Here is a 19,832-nt window from a genome sequence, read left to right as displayed (position 1 = left end):
GCAGTGTTCACACTGTTTTCTCCTTACATTTTATATCATAGCATGCAACAGGAATACTGGTTGTGGCTTTTCCCCCCTCCCCCCCACACATTCATTAAATCTACATTTATACAGAGATCAGAATCCATTTTAGCATCTAACCATACAGTTTTTTCAGGAGTATAAAATGTAAATTACATATGAACGGTGTGAACCCAGCCTTATTCCTACACTACTACTGCCTAATTTATACAACCCCAAATTAAGGGCTAACATGGCCACAGTCTTCCAGAAACAGCACCACACCTGGTTGTGTTGAGGTACTGCAGCTCAGCTCCAAACACTACAATGAACCAAAGTTGCACCACCAGACATAACCTACTGCCAGGGACATCACTAATTGTAAAGGTACACGCAGGGGCAGATTAACTTTACCATAGGCCCCAGGCTGTTCACCAAGCCTGGGCCCCACCATCGCACTGTCTTTATGGCAGCACTAGCCTGTTGTTCATAGTACAGGATAGATAGTCATGATTAGTGCAAAATTGTGGTAAAGCTGCAATTTTTTGCAAATCATGGCAGAACTGTAGCCAGGAAATACACCACGAAATATATTTTTTTTGGTGGCCATGGGCCCGGGCTACTGCCTGAAACAGACCTATTATAATCGGCTACTGGGTACATGTCATTGCAGAACCTTGTGTCTAGAGATGAGCAAGTTTACAGTAACAAAAGCAAAATGCTTTCTCTGCAATCCGCTTTACTGCTGTCTAACTCAGTCCTTTAAAACTGGGAGAAGCTTCTCCGGTCTGTATCCAGCTTTTCCCAGCACCCTGAATGGATCAGCATGGAGTTAAATGGCAGCTGAGCAGATTGCAGAGATATAGAATTGCATTTTGTTGCTATTCTGTATACCATTCACTTTAGCTGAACAGAAATGAAAGGATTCTCTGCTTGGAGCCACACCACTTTCCCCATCCCTGTTTAAAACGGGGTTGGGGATCCTTCGACCCTCCAGCTGTTGAAAAGCTACAGTTCCCATCATGCCTGGACAGACAAAGCTAAAGCTTCAGCTGTCTAGGCATGATGGGAATTGTAGTTTCGCAACAGCTGAAGGTTTCCCATCCCTGGTTTAAAAGAAAGCAGCCATGTTTTCCTAGGACTAAAATCCCCTATAAATGGCCACATAGTCCTTTTACATTCCAGAAGAGAAACCATTCTCCACTCCCGGGTGAAAGGACAAGATGGAGCACACAGAGGCACAGAAGGGCGTATTCACATATAAGGGCTTTAATAGCTCCCACATTCAAATGACAGGATCATTTTTTTTTTTTTTGGAGGGGCACAATCAATTTTTACAGGGCAGCATTTAACTGTACCTTCTGACAGAGTTTGTATTGGTTGGGGGTCCAGGTGCAGAGAACTCCCGATTGTCAGAATGAAAGGGCAAAAGCTTTAACCAGCTAAAGAAAGTGGTACAGTTGAAGTCTATGGGGCTTCCTTTACACAGAAGTCCCATAGATTTCCATTGTAATTTTGTATACCCCTTTCTAGAGCAGAAGGGGCACATCATGTGGAGCTGCACTTTTAAACCTTTATGCTAATGACTGGTGGGGGTCTCAGCACAAGGACCCAAGTCAATGTAACATTGACATGTCAGAAGTTGATTGATGCAATAGGTACCGCTCAAAGAGATTGTCCGTGCGTAGTCCAGTTTGACATTAGGCAGAGAGCTGCATCTACTGTTTAGGTGGTTAGATTGTCAAGGCAAGGCTGGGTTCACACTGTTTTTGCAATCAGTTTTTTGCGAAAAAATGGATGCAAGTGTGTGCATCAAATTTTCCATTGACTGACAAAAACGTGGTCTGTTTTTTTATAATGGAAGTAAAAAAAATTAATTGATCGTTTTTTTTTAAAATGGAAGTCATTGGAAAAACGGATGCAAAAATGTAGTGTGAACCCAGCCTAACAGTAATGACCAGTGACTATTCATGGGAGTCTGACAACCAGCATGGATCATGGTTTAGCCTTGGTAACCTAAGCACCCCGAGCACAGGTTCTCTCTTCCCTGCTGATGTCATACTAGGTTGGAGTTTAGTTTTGTTTTTTTTAATTCAGAGTCTTTTTGGGGGGGATAAAATAGTATTTGGGTCTTGCAAAAGGGCCATATTACAGGGGACTGAATGTAGCCCATGGCTGGTTACAGGCAGCTGTATCAGTGTCCATATCAGAATCCTTCACAGCTCTACTGAACTCTGATAACTAGAGAATAGCCATCAGAGCGGTCTAGTAGAGACGTAGGGGTTGTCGGGATATTGTGGCCATATTACAACCATGGGTAGAAGATAAAATAAACTTGGATGGCTTGTGTTTCCTTGCACAGTCTTACTATTGACCCTATAGTGGGACATGAGTTGGGATCAAAAGGGTCAGAACAGATTCTAACACAAGAGTCCAGGGCTTCAGTTGACAAGTTAAAAAAAAACATTAAAAAAATAAAAATTCGTCTTGTTTCATCATTTAAAAATGTTCTGGGACGGTGTCTAATGCTTCCTCAGGATCACGAGACACCTCTACATTCTGCAACAAAGCAAAAGTGACAACTATCAGTAACATACACAGGAGGTGCCATTTTCAACTTGAAGAGTTTGTCAGCTCATAAGTATGAAATCCTTTAATACTGATCGCCTATTATATTATATATACACACACACATATATATATATATATATATATATATACACATACGAACAGTTATTAATCTTGGGATATGACTGAAGATTTAGCTGTGATCTAATAAGACTGTTCTACATCCCCATTTTTTTCCCCTTTTGATTTCAATAGAGACTTTTGGGTCATTAAGGGAGGGTTCATACACACAACGGATCAGACACTGCAAATTAGCAGCAGATCCTTAACTGTCATTATTAATGGGATACCATACTCACTTAACACCCCCCCCCCCCCCCCCCCCCCCCCCTAACATACACAGAAAATATAGTTACCATCCCACCAGTGATGAAAGCCATTCAAATTTCCCTCCAGCCGCCGTCCTCACTTCCGGGTGCAGTAAACAGGAGAGAAAAGGCTGCTGTTGCGCATGTGCAGCCTTTTCATTGGCTGGAGCGCATCACATGGCTTCCAAAAAGCTCAGCCAACTTTAACCAGGTTTGTGCTCCGGCTTGCTTCGGGCCGGGTTCCCGGCGCTCAGCCAATCAGTGCGCTGCCCCCATTGAAAATGACAGTTAAGAATGTACAGCAGATCCGTTGTGTGAGCACCCACCCTAAAGTATTCTCACCTCAACTTTACAAGCCCTACAATTATAACTACAGTGTGTGTGTGTTTTTTATTTATTAATTTTGTTATCTCTCTACTATAGTTATGATATCTATAGGTTTTGTAAAATGCTTGCAAAAGGCCCCAGGCAGAGCACAAAGGTTTTATCTGAAATTTTTTATATGGAATAAAGTTTGGAGTTTCAGCGATTTGGAGTGCTTTGGCTTTCTCTGTTGGTTTATATAAAAAGGAGGATATGATAGAGTCCCCAACTGCTGGCACATAGACATTTTATTAAAAAAAAAAAAAAAGTATATAAAAATAATGGGGGAGATTTATCAAACATGGTGTAAAGTGAAACTGGCTCAGTTGCCCCTAGCAACCAATCAGATTCCACCTTTCATTCCTCACAGACTCTTTGGAAAATGAAAGGTGGAATCTGATTGGTTGCTAGGGGCAACTGAGCCAGTTTCACTTTACACCATGTTTGATAAATCTCCCCCAATATCTCTATACATCTACAATGAATATAACTATATTAGTTAAGACGTCAATACTCCTTTTAACTAAGAAATTACTAAGAAATTTCTAACTATCCATTAAAGAGATTTTTTTTTTTTACACCAGAAAATCCTTTAACTGGTGCGGTTTTCCCCATAACGCAGTCTACTCACCGATGGCTTCTCTCTATGTGTATTTACAGCTTCAATATTTAGGTAAATGGACTCTACTTTACAACCTATAGGAGGAGAAGCCACACGTTAGTATATTCTTATATCAAGACTGGAGGCAAAAATAAAGTCAATGACGTATGACCAGGATTTGGACAGCAAGCAGGTCTTGTCTAAGTAACAGAGGTCTTCCTTTAAAACAGTGGAATTTTACTTTTGGATTTAATTTTAATCAGTTATCAATATTTGTAAATAAAGCCACATAAAAAAAATTCTAATGGTTGCCCTTAGAAACAGACAACAGTTTGGCCCCACCCACTGACAGACACATGACCCTATATTAAGCTCTAGTAATACCAATCATCAGGGATCCAACAATGCACTGCTCTGGTAATGGGAATCCAGTAGGCCTCTGTCTGCAACCTTTAAGGGTAGCAGTCACTGTGCGCTCCGCCTGTTTGGCTTGTAGAGACAGCTGATGCTGGAAGGTCGGGATTGCTTTAATGTAGGAGTGTCAAACTCACACTCCTCCAGCTGTTGTAAAACTACATTTCCCATCATGCCTGGAAAGATAGAGCTTTGGCTGTCCAGGTATGATGGGAATTGTAGTTTTACAACAGCTGAAGGGCCGTGAGTTTGACACCTGGGCTTTAACGTGACACAGTAGAGATGGGCTAGTAACACCGAAACATATAGCTGGGAAGAGGCCAACCTGGGTTATTCCATCTCTTATGGAGGAACCCTTGAAATGAAGAGATACACCACCATAGATCTGTATGATTGGCTTTGAGAGTTGAATGGAAGGTCCAGTTTACCATGGCACAGACCCTTACATATAAGACAGTACTCACCATAAGCTACAGGAGTTAGTTTCAGTACAGTGTGTAGAGGACATTTCAGGTACGGCAGCTCTTCTGGGGTAAATATAAAATATATTTCATTAATAAAACATTAAACTTACCCATACAGTACCATAATACAAAGTAATGCCAAAGCTCACAGCCAATACACCACCTTGTTTCACAGCACAGAAGATTAGAAACAGCATAGCTTCGGTTATAATTTTATTATGGTTTGGCTTTTATAATGTCCTGTGTTGTCACAATCAGCGGCCATTTTTAAGGGGATCAGTAAGAGATGCAATGGTTGCAGTCAGACCTTGGTATTGGCTCTGAGATGGTCTCAAGTATCTGCTACAAAAGGAGTCCTATACAATGCATGAGTTGTAGGCCCCATGGAGGAATTTCTTTTTCCCCCTTCACTACCTTGTCGGTGCGGTGCATTTTTCAAAACACTGTAGGTTCTCGCAAGGCCCACTCTATGCACTGAAGACAGGCCTGGTGCCCCAGGATATCCCCTCCCCTTGGTAACGTAGGACATAGACTGGTGGTGCCAGGCTCGCCTCTGCATAGAGCGGTGACCTGTGGCCAGTGCACACGAAGGAACCTGTGCCAAGTGTGAGAACAGAGTGGCACTTTGAAAGATGAAGCACGGCAGTATGGTAGTGTAAAAAAAAAAAAAAAGCTACATTCACTTTAAAAAGGAGAAGTCTGGCGAAATATTTTTATTAAAAAGTATTGTATTGAGGCTCGGACTGGCCCACAGGGGAGCGGGAGAATCCCCCGGTGGGCCCCTGAGTAGGAGGTCTGCATTCCTGTTTAGCAGCTTCAGGATGACATATAATCACCCAGTTAAGTTTCTTGAAAGGTGAAGTCCCATGAAACTAAGTGGACAGCTGTGCTGTTTGCATAGAGCAGGGATGGGGACCTTTGACCCTACATCAGTTGCAAAACTACAACTCCCATCATGCCTGGACAGCTCCTATACACTAGAACAGAGATGGGAAACCTTCAGCCTTCCAGCTGTTGCAAAACTACAACTCCCATAAACACACACATTTGCTTACCTGCACTTTTATCCAGGAAATAAGCAAGCAAGCAGCGCATGACAGCCTGGTGACAGATCACCAAGACGTTCTCCTGACGCTCCAGCTCCATGATCACTGGCTCCAGTCTCTGCACCAAATCCTCATAGGACTGCAGAGAGATACATGTATAGTTAGATCATATTGCAGTTTCTTTTTCTGGATGTACACAGGATCCCAGGAAAATCCTATATCCTAAAACACCATAACTTGAAAGAGTCATGTGACCACTGGCAGTAACCGGCTATTATAGGCAACTAATGTGACCCGTGACTGGCTACAGCGGTCACATGCTGTGTGAGGTGGTGGACAGCAACGGAACAGGAGCTCCTATGAGTAGAATGACTTCTACAGGTCACAAAGATCAATGCTAAACATAGGAATACGAACCTTTATTAATCTATTATTGGAATTAGAAAATGAATTAAAAGAAGTAACCAATGCAAAACCACATTAAACCACCAGAACTCAATTACAATACAATACATACAGAAATACAAGCGGTAGAGATCCAATAAAACATCATGTATAAAAGGTCACTTCCACTAGTGTAAATTCAGGCCACGTAAATGCAGAGAAACTCAGAAGAGAGTATATACAGAGTCCCAGAGCTAAAAAGCAATGAAAAGAGCAAGTGTCCACCTCATCAGACACCCAACATGTTTCACAGATCGCTTCCTCGAGAGCCAACATTCCAGGTGGTTTAAAAAAAAAATAAAAAAAATTGGTAGGAGGCAAAACCACCATTTGGAGCAGCTTTTATTATCAAATTATAGGGACGGGGGAAGAGCAGTGAGCAATAAGCTGCCCCACAATTCTAGTTACGGCAATAAATGTCCCACATGGGAGATGGTACATGAAACCATAGTCTGAAGACTCCTGACTTCAGGGTTACAAAAAAAAAAAAAAAAAAAAGGATTTAAAAAAAGAGAATATTTTGAAACAACTATAAAGCAAATCTACTTTCAAGTACAACACTTAGTACTTTTTTTTTTACATGTATAGATTGGCACTGGCGTGGGGATGCTGGTGGCGTGGTCCTTTATTTAAACTGCTGTCCGGTTCCTGCCTTCGGTGTTCACGTGCAGAAGGCCGGACAACTGTTCGAACAAAGGACCGTGCCACGGCCAGGCGCCGATCCAGTCATGTAAAAAAAAACAAAGTGATTACCTGATTGTACATTCGCTTTAAAATGTCCCTATCTTTTGTTTGATGAGATCTAAAAACCCTTTTAAAAAGGTCTCTAGAATGTATTAAAAGTTTTGTTAAAGTGACAGCGCCCACACTACAGTGCCAGGGAGAGAAGTATTGTGGAGCTGTGAGGCCTTAGCAGGGGAGGCATAGGTTTTTATTATTAGCTTTCAATGTAGCTCAATGGCTTCACACTTTCCCCAGTACAATACACTCACCTCTCCCTTGGGGTATCTGTAACGGTATTTATCCTGGTCTCTTAGTGCAAACTCTTCAGGAAAATGATCTTGTATTTCTTCGTATGTCATCTCCTCACACACACCCTGGAAAGTAAAGGGTTCATTAAAGGGGACACTATATACCATGTTTAACATTGCCCGCCCTCTCACATCCATAGCCAGCCTGTGCACTCCATAGAGATACATAGAGGTCATTACATTGCCAGCATCCCAAAGGTGAACCTGGCTTTTCCAGCTCTGGAGCACAAACTTCTGCTCCGACAAGTGAGCTACAATATAACTCTATCTACTTTGTGCACTGGTACCCCTCCCATATATACCTACCTATATCTCTATCTACAGACTCCATAGCAGCCTTATGTTCTATTGTATGAGATGCAGACCACTTACTGCATCAATCTCATTCAGGGCCTTCCACTGCTCATAGGGGACGCTCAGCGCTTCTGCCGTCTGGATGGTCCGCTTCATGTGACTGGTCCATACTTTTAGGTCCGAGATCTTCTGGGATCTAACAAAGTTACCTAGTGCGTGAGCATACTGGAAAGTAAAGAGTTAAAAAAAAAAAAAAAAAAAAAAAAAATGAGTGACAGACACCTCCGCAATGTATTCCCCTATATAGATTTCTTTTATTGCCTTCTTTTTTGGAGGCATCTCTGGCACTGCTCATCCTGAGCTTCCTGGTTCATGCATATAAACCAGAACGTCTGAAGCCAGTGAATGTAACTTATATGTAATATAAAATTTATATCTCATATACATAAAGACATACATACATACATACATACATAATACTCTACAGGTAGCCTCTATGGGCACAATGCTAGGTGTAGGACATTTCATACCTGCTTTCCTCGAGGTGAAAGCCCGGAGTCCCCTCCAATCCTGCCCATGACGTTGAGATCACTTTCCCCATGCCGGGATAGGTAAATGGAGCGAGGGGTGACGTGGATATTCATCAGGTAGTAAACTGTGCGGCTCTGAACGTGATCCTGGACTCTGTTCACCAGATACCGGCTCCCAACGTTAAAAATCTTAATATAAGACAGATCACTGCAATGGAGAAGAGCGGACCAATAAGTGATGGTGAAGGAGCAGCAGAGTCAACAAATTAAAGGGGTAGTTCACCAAAAATAATTTCTGTCTAATCTACTGGTGCTTGAAAAGTTATTTAGATTTGTAATTTACTTCTATTAAAAAAAAATCTCAAGTTTTTAAGTAAGTTGATCAGCTGCTGTATGTCCTGCAGGAAGTGGTGTATTCCTTCCAGTCTGACACAAGTGTTCTCTGCTGCCACCTCTGTCCAGAGAAGTAGAAAACCTCTCCTCCTCTCCAGACTGGAAAAGATCCACCACTTCCTGCAGGACATACAGCAGCTGATTAGTACTGAAAGACAGAAGATTTTTTTTAATAGAAAACTAGTGCCAGAGATTTGTAATTTACAAGTATTTTCCCCCCTGTCAACTACCCCTTTAAAACAATCGTTTATTCGGAGACTACATTAACTAGAAGATTTTAATTTGCAAAGCATTGTAATAATATTTTATTTTGCTTTTAATCCTAGCAGATCCAGAGCGATCAGCTGTAATTTATTGAGGAACTGAACAATAAAAAGTGTTGCTTTCCTCTACAGTGCTTTCACAGGGGAAATAGAGTATTACCTCATGCCCACTACAATCCATGGGTTGTCTGTGTAATGAATGGTCCTCCAGAGCAATAGACGCTCATAGGGACCCCGTAACAGTGGACCCCCAACCTCCCCTGACAAAAGAATGGCTTTTCTACATTTACAGACAACCTTTAGCCCCTAGATAAGGAAGGTGGAGAATTATTCTTTGAGCTGAGCAAACCACCCCCTTAGGGGGTATGTTACACTTCACTAGCCCCATCAAGTCCTCAGGAGCTGCACTCACCCTGGTGACAGTGAAAACACAAAGGTTTCAATTGTCTATCCGGAGATTTTATATAATATATATTATATATATATATATATATCAGAGAAAAAAGTCCAGCACCAGGTCAGCATATACCATTAAAATTCCATACTTTATTAGAAAATCTTCACATAGGACAGTAATAAAAGTTTACGCGTTTCAGCGCTTCTCGCGCCTTGTTCACAACTGAAGCATGATACATACAAGCTCATATTGCTATATAAAGGGTAGTGCTGTACATCACATGACTAACCCCCAATTAAGAACCATATAACACATGTTAAAAACTTCACAGGCTTGGAAAGCAAGTTAACCCTTAAGGAGTAAGTTCAAAGTAGAAAGTGAATATAACCAATTTTTCTCATACATCATATAGGTTATTGAAAGCATGGCTAGAAAGTTGCTTACATTAAATGTAGTATATAAAGCACCAGACAATATATTTATAGACCTTAATATGTCAGGATCAAATCATGTCTAGAATTCAGACCTTCTGGGACTCTCGTTCCTAGTCTAAATATCCAGAAGGATTCTCTATTTAATAGTTTACGTCTCAGAGAACCTCCTCTTTTTGGTGGACAGATTTTCTCAATGCCCATAACTTTTAGGGACTGTACCTTTCCAGCATGGGTTTCCCTGAAATGTCTGGTTAGGGATGACACATTCACCACCTCATTGCGCACATCTGATATGTGTTTCCTAATTCTCATTTTGAGGCTGGTGGATGTACACCCCACATACTGTACATTGCAGAGTGTACAGGTAGCAACATAAACTACATGGGTTGTATTGCAGTTTATGTAACTTTGGATTTTATATGTATTATTATTAGAACATGATGTTACTTCTTTGGAAATCGCAACATGTGAACACGTTACACATCGCTGATGTCCGCACTTATATGACCCCTTCACATCTAGCCAGGTTTGTTCCCTGGGTTTCTCTCTAACATAAAGTGAGGGGGATAGAGTCATTCCTATGGTGGGGGCTCTGCGAGACACTACTTTGACTCCTCCTTTCGTCATCACCTGCAGTTTGTCATCTTGCCACAACAGTGGTAAATATTTTTTTATTATTTTGCTTATTTTAGAAAATTGTTTACTGTAGGTGGTGACGAAAACTACTTGTTTATTGTCCGATCTGTCCTTAGATTTCTTTCTCCTATTAGACAATTCCTCACTCAGCAGATCTTCTCTACTCACTAATGCTGCCCTCTCTATTGCTGAATCCAAAATTTCTTGCGGAAATTTCCTTTCCTTAAATCTGTCTTTTAGTTTTTCCAACTCCAATTCATATGTATCTTGCTTGCTACAGTTTCTTTTGAGCCTTAGACACTCCCCATAGGGCATATTCTGGATGACGTGTGGTGGGTGACACGATGTAGCCATTAATATAGAATTACCTGCACAATCCTTTCTATATGGCATAATCTGTACACAATTATTGTTCGTGTCAGCCACCAAACGTACATCCAGGAAGGATACTTCATTACCTCCAAAACATGTTGTAAATTTCAGACCATATTCATTGTTATTTATATACTCAGCAAATAGCTTGAAGGAATCCTCCGAATCCTTCCACACCAGGACCAAGTCATCTATATAACGACCGATCCACTGAATATGCTTCAGAAATTTGTTGTTTGTTGAGAATATGTATTTTTCCTCTAAGCATGACATCACAATATTGGCTAGGGGTGGTGAGAATTTGGCTCCCATACTCACTCCTTGGATCTGTAAATAATATTCTTCATTGAACACAAAATAATTGTGGCTTAAAAGAAAATCTGTAGCCATAATGATAAATTCAATTTCTGGATCTGAGTATGAGCCAAATTTTTTTAAATAGTATTCTAGTGATGTAATAGCTATCTCTCTCGGAATGGAAGGATATAACGCTACCACATCCATTGTAGCTAATTTCCACCCCTCACACCAACCAAAATTCCTCATGATATTCAGTACATGTTTCGTATCTCTCACATGAGAGGGGGTTACTGTAACCAATCGTTGCATGTAGTGACCAACGAGGACTTTCTTCCGAATCAGACACATCGGTGGCAGGACCATCGACCGCAGCAACGAAAAAAAGCACTACAAAAAAGACGAAAACTCCAAAAAACGGAGGAGAAGAGGCGGCCGGAAACACGGGAATAAGAAGGTACCCAAAGAGACAATAATACCTGAACTGTCAGTTATAAATCTGTCTGGCCAAATTATCTCTGATATACAGTTGTCTGTCTTACAAAAGGGATTGAACTTTTCACCTACCTGTAATTTTGATTTATTTAAAACTATACTAGATGTTAATAAATTTTCTCGCAATTTAACAGTCAAAAGACACTTTTTTGACAGCCAGAAGGAGGATAAGGTAACATCTAGTATGGAAAATATGTATTCTGTTAACATGTGTACTAATTTAACTGAACAGCTGTCCACTTTGAATCTACATTGTCTAGCTGCAGAATCTATGATAGAGGACAATTCACATGCTGCATCTTTTGTGACTAGCAATCCTGGGTTTTACCCAGTGGCTTCACGCTGTGAGGCACTGGATAGATTCCAGGAGCTAGTAGAGAGGGATCTAACGAACCTTGAGTCGGCAGTAACACTGAACCACGCACAGGATAATTTAACTAAAGAAGAGCGGCTTGCTCTCATGGAATTAAAAAATAATAAAAATCTTACGATCCGTAGTGCAGATAAAGGTGGAGCGGTAGTACTGCTTGACTCGGGTTTATATGAAAAACTTAATTATGAAATGCTTGCGGATACCAATACGTATCGTAGGCTTTCATCAGATCCTACAAAGTTGTTTCAGACCAAACTCCAACGATTGGTAGAGGATGGTGTAGTTATGGGGGCTATTACTCAAAAAATGGCAGATTTTCTGCTGGTAGAAGATCCTATTACCCCGACATACCACTCTCTGCCAAAAGTACACAAGGGGATCTTCCCCCCCCCCATGAGACCCATAGTAGCCGGGATCGGCTCTATGGGAGAACGACTAGGCTCATGGGTAGATCACTACTTGCAACCTTTGGTTACAGTAACCCCCTCTCATGTGAGAGATACGAAACATGTACTGAATATCATGAGGAATTTTGGTTGGTGTGAGGGGTGGAAATTAGCTACAATGGATGTGGTAGCGTTATATCCTTCCATTCCGAGAGAGATAGCTATTACATCACTAGAATACTATTTAAAAAAATTTGGCTCATACTCAGATCCAGAAATTGAATTTATCATTATGGCTACAGATTTTCTTTTAAGCCACAATTATTTTGTGTTCAATGAAGAATATTATTTACAGATCCAAGGAGTGAGTATGGGAGCCAAATTCTCACCACCCCTAGCCAATATTGTGATGTCATGCTTAGAGGAAAAATACATATTCTCAGCAAACAACAAATTTCTGAAGCATATTCAGTGGATCGGTCGTTATATAGATGACTTGGTCCTGGTGTGGAAGGATTCGGAGGATTCCTTCAAGCTATTTGCTGAGTATATAAATAACAATGAATATGGTCTGAAATTTACAACATGTTTTGGAGGTAATGAAGTATCCTTCCTGGATGTACGTTTGGTGGCTGACACGAACAATAATTGTGTACAGATTATGCCATATAGAAAGGATTGTGCAGGTAATTCTATATTAATGGCTACATCGTGTCACCCACCACACGTCATCCAGAATATGCCCTATGGGGAGTGTCTAAGGCTCAAAAGAAACTGTAGCAAGCAAGATACATATGAATTGGAGTTGGAAAAACTAAAAGACAGATTTAAGGAAAGGAAATTTCCGCAAGAAATTTTGGATTCAGCAATAGAGAGGGCAGCATTAGTGAGTAGAGAAGATCTGCTGAGTGAGGAATTGTCTAATAGGAGAAAGAAATCTAAGGACAGATCGGACAATAAACAAGTAGTTTTCGTCACCACCTACAGTAAACAATTTTCTAAAATAAGCAAAATAATAAAAAAATATTTACCACTGTTGTGGCAAGATGACAAACTGCAGGTGATGACGAAAGGAGGAGTCAAAGTAGTGTCTCGCAGAGCCCCTACCATAGGAATGACTCTATCCCCCTCACTTTATGTTAGAGAGAAACCCAGGGAACAAACCTGGCTAGATGTGAAGGGGTCATATAAGTGCGGACATCAGCGATGTGTAACGTGTTCACATGTTGCGATTTCCAAAGAAGTAACATCATGTTCTAATAATAATACATATAAAATCCAAAGTTACATAAACTGCAATACAACCCATGTAGTTTATGTTGCTACCTGTACACTCTGCAATGTACAGTATGTGGGGTGTACATCCACCAGCCTCAAAATGAGAATTAGGAAACACATATCAGATGTGCGCAATGAGGTGGTGAATGTGTCATCCCTAACCAGACATTTCAGGGAAACCCATGCTGGAAAGGTACAGTCCCTAAAAGTTATGGGCATTGAGAAAATCTGTCCACCAAAAAGAGGAGGTTCTCTGAGACGTAAACTATTAAATAGAGAATCCTTCTGGATATTTAGACTAGGAACGAGAGTCCCAGAGGGTCTGAATTCTAGACATGATTTGATCCTGACATATTAAGGTCTATAAATATATTGTCTGGTGCTTTATATACTACATTTAATGTAAGCAACTTTCTAGCCATGCTTTCAATAACCTATATGATGTATGAGAAAAATTGGTTATATTCACTTTCTACTTTGAACTTACTCCTTAAGGGTTAACTTGCTTTCCAAGCCTGTGAAGTTTTTAACATGTGTTATATGGTTCTTAATTGGGGGTTAGTCATGTGATGTACAGCACTACCCTTTATATAGCAATATGAGCTTGTATGTATCATGCTTCAGTTGTGAACAAGGCGCGAGAAGCGCTGAAACGCGTAAACTTTTATTACTGTCCTATGTGAAGATTTTCTAATAAAGTATGGAATTTTAATGGTATATGCTGACCTGGTGCTGGACTTTTTTCTCTGGTATGCTGTGACCCTGGCTCCGGGTCTTACCGTGCACCGACGGCTATACCACAGCAGGTGAGCTGACCAACAAACAGACTTTTGCATATTATATATATATATACATACATACATACATACACACACACAGAAGTTATATAATTCTGACTGCCTAAAGACACCACTAGTAGAAGGTTCTAAGCCTAGAATAAGCACTGTATAAATCTGCCCACTGTAACTCCCTCTAGTGGCGGGTACAGGCAGCCAAAATCTTACTTTTTAGCTATGCTGTGATAGGAAACACACACATCTATACAAAGTCTATATAGGGGGGAGATTTATCAAACATGGTGTAAAGTGAAACTGGCTCAGTCGCCCCTAGCAACCAATCAGATTCCACCTTTCATTACTCACAGATTCTTTGGAAAATGAAAATGGAATCTGATTGGTTGCTAGGGGCAACTGAGCCAGGTTCACTTTACACCATGTTTGGAAATGGAAGTTTGTGTATGTACATAGGGGGAGATTTATCAATTATGCATCCCAGCGATCAAGTTATTTAGAATACAATAGGACTAACAAGATCTGAATACATCGGCACCGAATACACGGCACCTATTCCAAACATCAGTTTGAAAGAGCGCGCGCTCACCAACACGCGGACACCGCAACATTTCAGAAGACACCCCAGACGTGCTACAACATCGTGCCATTCCAGAGCACGAAAACCCAGACCTCAGGGAGACCAAGTCCATCTATAGGTCCACGAGAGCCGTCTTCAGAAGGGTGAGGGGTGGACTACTCCACCACCATTGTTCCAAGCTATTCTATATGATTGTAAATCACAGCTATAAGACATCCGATAAAGACCACGGCCCGTATCATAACATCATAATATTACGGAGCCATATCTGAGCTACTGCAACAACAACTTATAAAGTACAGAGAACTTACGAGATAGACTGTATTTATTATTACACAGTGGAGATTATGACAATGCTATCTTGTCGATAATTATCAGCATACGGTATAGAGATTTGGGATCACTCATTTATGTGGACCGACTGCGCTGGGCCCGGCGCAGCCGAAGTCCACTAGGCTCATATTGATAATATTGTTATTATTTATATATTTTACCTTTTAACCAATATTTTTCATCTATCCTAAATTCTTTCAGACTTCCCACATTTTATTTTTTCATTTTTTATTTTTCACTTTTCATTTTTATTTTTATTATTACTTTATTATGACTTGATCTTTATAAATTTATGTTTTTTATAGAAATGCTTGTGTAGACATTGTTTTACCAATCCATGATTTTTTTGTGATATATTAAATATTTAGTATTATTTAGATCTCTCTTGTATACATGGTCTATACTATTATAATTATAATTTAGACCTATTTAAATATATATCCCGTATTTGATTGTTCTCCAGCATATGATCATACATTACACACTATCTTACACAGATTATTATTCTATATAGGCTATCCCACCTTCTTCTAGAGCGCCTACTACTTTTCTAATTTCTGTTATCCAATACTCTTCTCCTAGCGCTGAGACAGTAGTGCACTCGAAGTAGGTGTTTCTCCATGTACATTGAGTGAGGTGCAGCGAACCCTTATCACTATAAGATCTGAATACATATTCACCTAGACGGTCGCACACCTATCCAGCCATACTGGGATTTTTCACATCATAATGCAGTAGTTGCAGCACTAGGCTTGTCCACAGGTCGTGTCTGGTAGTGCAGCTCAGTGAATGGAGCCAAGCTGTAATACCACACCCAACCTAGGGACAGGAGTGGCGCTGTTTTTTTCAAGAAAGTAGCTGTGATGATACTAATAACTACTTGTTAGGAGGGATCCTTGGCAATAAGCTAATCCCATCCCCCATTATGCAGATTATGCTCCTATCAGTGCCAGGGAGGATCACGCTTTCCCGACATTGCTCATCTCTTTTATAAGGAAGTTCACTGGTATTTTTTGGGGATGTGGAAAGAAGCCAGAAGACGACAAACAAGAAAAACATAGAAACTCCAGCCTTGCAGAATAGTGTGAATCACTGATCCGCCATGCTGACAGTCTCCACTACTGACACAAATACTGCAACCCTACCCAAATCCCCTATCAGAGATTAGGGGAATCATTATAGAAAGAGTTCTAACAGAATAAGGAAAATCAAGGACTGACACTTACATGTAATGTGGAAGGTAATAATCCATGTGACATATCCAGAGAACGTCCACATGAGGAGCACGGTGTGAAGTGTCCATGGAGAAGACAGAGAGTTTACAAAGAGAAGAAGGAGGAGGCGGCATCTGCTCCCTGCGTTATCTGAGAATCCAGTTGTGGCCGGCTCCAAACCAATCCCCAGCCCAGCAGGGACCCTCACAGTCCAGGCTATTAGGGATCAGACATCCCCTGGTAAACATGTGCCTGGACTATTGTGACATATAGATCTCAGGACACAAATCCAGCAAAATGACGGACAATGGCGCTCCACCCCTGCAGACTACCCCAAACTATGTTAGCTCAGGAGACAACTCTAACACAGTCATGTATGGTGAGAGATTAGGAGGAACAGAGTATCTATATCCGAAATCCAAAATCCAATACTATCAGTGATCGCAGCTGCTGCTCCATTGTTTTCGCTAACAGTGGAGTCTCAGGTGTGTTTTTTTATTTGACCCATTGACGCCTCGAAATGTGTGAGGTGGAGTTCAAAGTTTACATCTACGAAACTGGAGACTTATTGGCCTTAGGTTACAAACCCACTTGCCGGATCTGCAGCGAGTCTCATTGCTGCGTTTTTGCAGGGAGACTCGCTGCAGATCCCGCACGATCGCCCCCAGCCCCGCAGCCCCCGGCCGCACGATCGCCCCCAGCCCCGCAGCCCCCGGCCGCACGATCGCCCCCAGCCCCGCAGCCCCCGGCCGCACGATCGCCCCCAGCCCCCGGCCGCATGATCGCCCGCAGCCCCCGGCTGCACGATCGCCCGCTGGGGGCGATCGTGCGGTCGGGGGCTGCAGGGCTGCAGGCGATCGTGCGGCCGGGGGCTGGGGGCGATATACATTACCTGATCCCGGCTCCTGCTTGCTTCAGCGGCTCCCGGCACGTTCCGCCTGGCCGATCAGTGCGCTGCCCCGCCGCAGCGCACTGATTGGCCGGGCGGGCCGTGAAGACACCGGGAGCCCCGAAGCAAGCAGGAACGGGGACCGGGTAATGTATAATGTCCGGGGGGTTAATGGGGCGGGCTGCAGACAAAATCGCAGCAGGGATGAGTTTCTCTGCTATTGAAAGTATAGGGCCGGGATCTGCAGCGAGTCTCCCTGCAAAAACGCAGCAAGGAGACTCGCTGCAGATCCGGCAAGTGGGTTTGTAACCTTAAACAAACAATCTAGAGATGAACGATGCACATACCCCCAAAAGGTTTTATTGGTCATTGGGAATGCAGTCCGATCTGCGGGCAGCATGGCATAGAGCAGGAGAAGCTAAGCAGACCATGTGACTAGCCGAGGTTACATCAGAACAAGCGGAGGTTACATCAATAAGTTATAAGTGATCCTGCAGCTGCATTTATAATGTGACAGGTTTCCTGTAACAGAGTCATCCCTAATGCTGGAAGCATATTGTCACTGGAGTATGAGGAATCAGCTTTAAAGGGGTACTCCAGCAAAACAAAAAATCTTTACAATCAACAGATGTCAGAAAGTGCCAGAGATTTGTAACCTACTTCTATTAAACCATCTCAAGTCTTCCAGTACTTATCAGCTGCTGTATGTCCTGCAGGAAGTGGTGTATTCTTTTCAGTCTGACAGTGCTCTCTGCTGCCACCTCTGTCCATGTCAGGAACTGTCCAGACCAGCAACAAATCCCCATAGAAAACCTCTCCTGTTCTCTAGGCTGGAGAGAATACATCACTTCATGCAGGACATACAGCAGCTGATAAGTAATGGAACACTTGAGATTTTTTTTATAGAAGTAAATTCGAAATCTCTGGCACTAGTTGATTTAAAACATTTTGCTGCAGATACACAGGAATACAGCCTCTAGTACTACAGTGTGTAGCCGTATGACATAGCCACATAGAACTCACCTACATAATAGGACATGCAATAGTATAGTAGGACCTCTTGCACTTCACTTGGAGCCATTTAGGTCTCAAAGTTCACCAGGGGTAGGTTTTCCTTTCAAATCAACTGGTGCCAGAGATTTATAAATTTACTTCTATTAAAAAAAAAAAACTCCAGTCTTCCAGTACTTATCAGGTGCTGTATGTCCTGCAGGAAGAGGTATTCTTTCCAGTCTGACACAATGCTCTCTGCTGCCACCTCTGTCCATAATACACCACTTCCTACAGGACATACAGCACCTGATAAGTACTGGAAAACTTGAGATTTTTCTAAATAGAAGTAAAATTATAAATCTCTGGCACCAGTTTATTTAAAATATTTTTTTTTCTTTTGTGAGCAACCCCTTTAAGAGCACAAACCCCAATTTTCAAGCAGATACAGGTCATCATTTACAAATGTTACATATATCTCCTTATACAGGTTCTTCAACTGCTTTCCATGCCTGGCTATCTTCTCCAAGGTCAAAGGCCAAAAGTAAGCCAGCAGTACCAGGACTGCTCCATTCAGTGCAATGGTCATACCAATAGCTACATCCCCACAAACGTCTGGAAAAAAGCCTAGAAACAGGTCATATATAAACGTTACCTATCCAAGTCGTCATGCAGCGGCTCATAGGACAGCTGATAACATTCTATGCGTTTGAGGAAATCTTCCACCACCTTTTCCCGATCACAGTCCTTGTAGTCCGGACTCGATAACTTCACTTGCTAGGAAAAAAAATGATATCTATCTAAAAGGAAGGCAAGAATGAATAAGATGCATCGTCTGTGTCTGGATCATTGGATCTTACAGTGATGTTCTCAGCAATGATGTCCGGGTCATCGCAGATGGATTCAATGAAGAACACCTGAATAATGCAAAGCGAGAAAGCAGAATTATTCATGAAAGGCACTAACACAGTCCAAGGAAAAACACACACACACATATACACATAGCCTATAATTTATATATATATATATATATATATATATATATATATATATATATATATATATATATATATATATAATGTATGAAGATAGAGAGACTCTAGAAGCCAAATTAAAAGGAGGAAACTTTTTTTTTTTTAATAACGACCTATAGAGATAATCTTTCCACACCATAAGTACAAAAGAAAGAATAAAAAGGCTTTATTAAAAGGGGTTTTCCCCCATGGATGAAAAGGTTATTTCTGGTCATCTCTAGCTCGTTTATATCTACACTGCTTAGTCAGCAATACTAAAGGGAATCTGTCACTACGTTTATGCATAAATGAGGGCAGCATAAACTAGTGACAGAAATGCTGAACTGTTCTGTGTATTACTTCCATCATTCTGTTCAGCCGTTCTCCTAATATGCAGGAGAATGGGGTTCTTGCTACACCCCTCCCCCTACTGATTGACAGCTGACTGCCTATATACAGCATGGATAGATAACTGCCAATCAGCAGCAGGTGGGTGTAGTTTTCTGCATCTCATGAATATCCAGGCTACTGGGCTCTTGCACATAATGGAGAGGACTACTTATTGTCCAGGTTAT

General features: G+C 41.5%; 1 protein-coding gene across 2 annotated transcripts in view; it reads right to left on the bottom strand.

Moving 5' to 3' along the window:
* Nucleotides 1-2,077: 2,077 nt before the first annotated feature.
* The window catches only part of PFKFB1 (6-phosphofructo-2-kinase/fructose-2,6-biphosphatase 1), a 51,792-nt gene continuing 34,037 nt past the window's right edge, over nt 2,078-19,832 (bottom strand). For both annotated transcript variants that reach the window (XM_069942981.1, XM_069942980.1), the window contains exons 6-14: nt 19,105-19,161; nt 18,900-19,021; nt 8,124-8,331; nt 7,672-7,818; nt 7,261-7,365; nt 5,834-5,963; nt 4,779-4,841; nt 3,931-3,995; nt 2,078-2,559 (exon numbers count right to left, since the gene is read on the bottom strand). In XM_069942981.1, the coding sequence (XP_069799082.1) occupies nt 2,500-2,559; nt 3,931-3,995; nt 4,779-4,841; nt 5,834-5,963; nt 7,261-7,365; nt 7,672-7,818; nt 8,124-8,331; nt 18,900-19,021; nt 19,105-19,161 (957 nt within the window). In that variant the 3' untranslated portion in view covers nt 2,078-2,499. The remainder of the gene's footprint in view (nt 2,560-3,930; nt 3,996-4,778; nt 4,842-5,833; nt 5,964-7,260; nt 7,366-7,671; nt 7,819-8,123; nt 8,332-18,899; nt 19,022-19,104; nt 19,162-19,832) is intronic.

Source organism: Dendropsophus ebraccatus, chromosome 10 (assembly GCF_027789765.1).
Source record: "Dendropsophus ebraccatus isolate aDenEbr1 chromosome 10, aDenEbr1.pat, whole genome shotgun sequence".
Taxonomy (NCBI): Eukaryota; Metazoa; Chordata; class Amphibia; order Anura; family Hylidae; genus Dendropsophus; species Dendropsophus ebraccatus.
The sequence above is the reverse complement of the archived record's forward strand: the minus strand, read 5'-3'. Positions and strand labels throughout refer to the sequence as shown.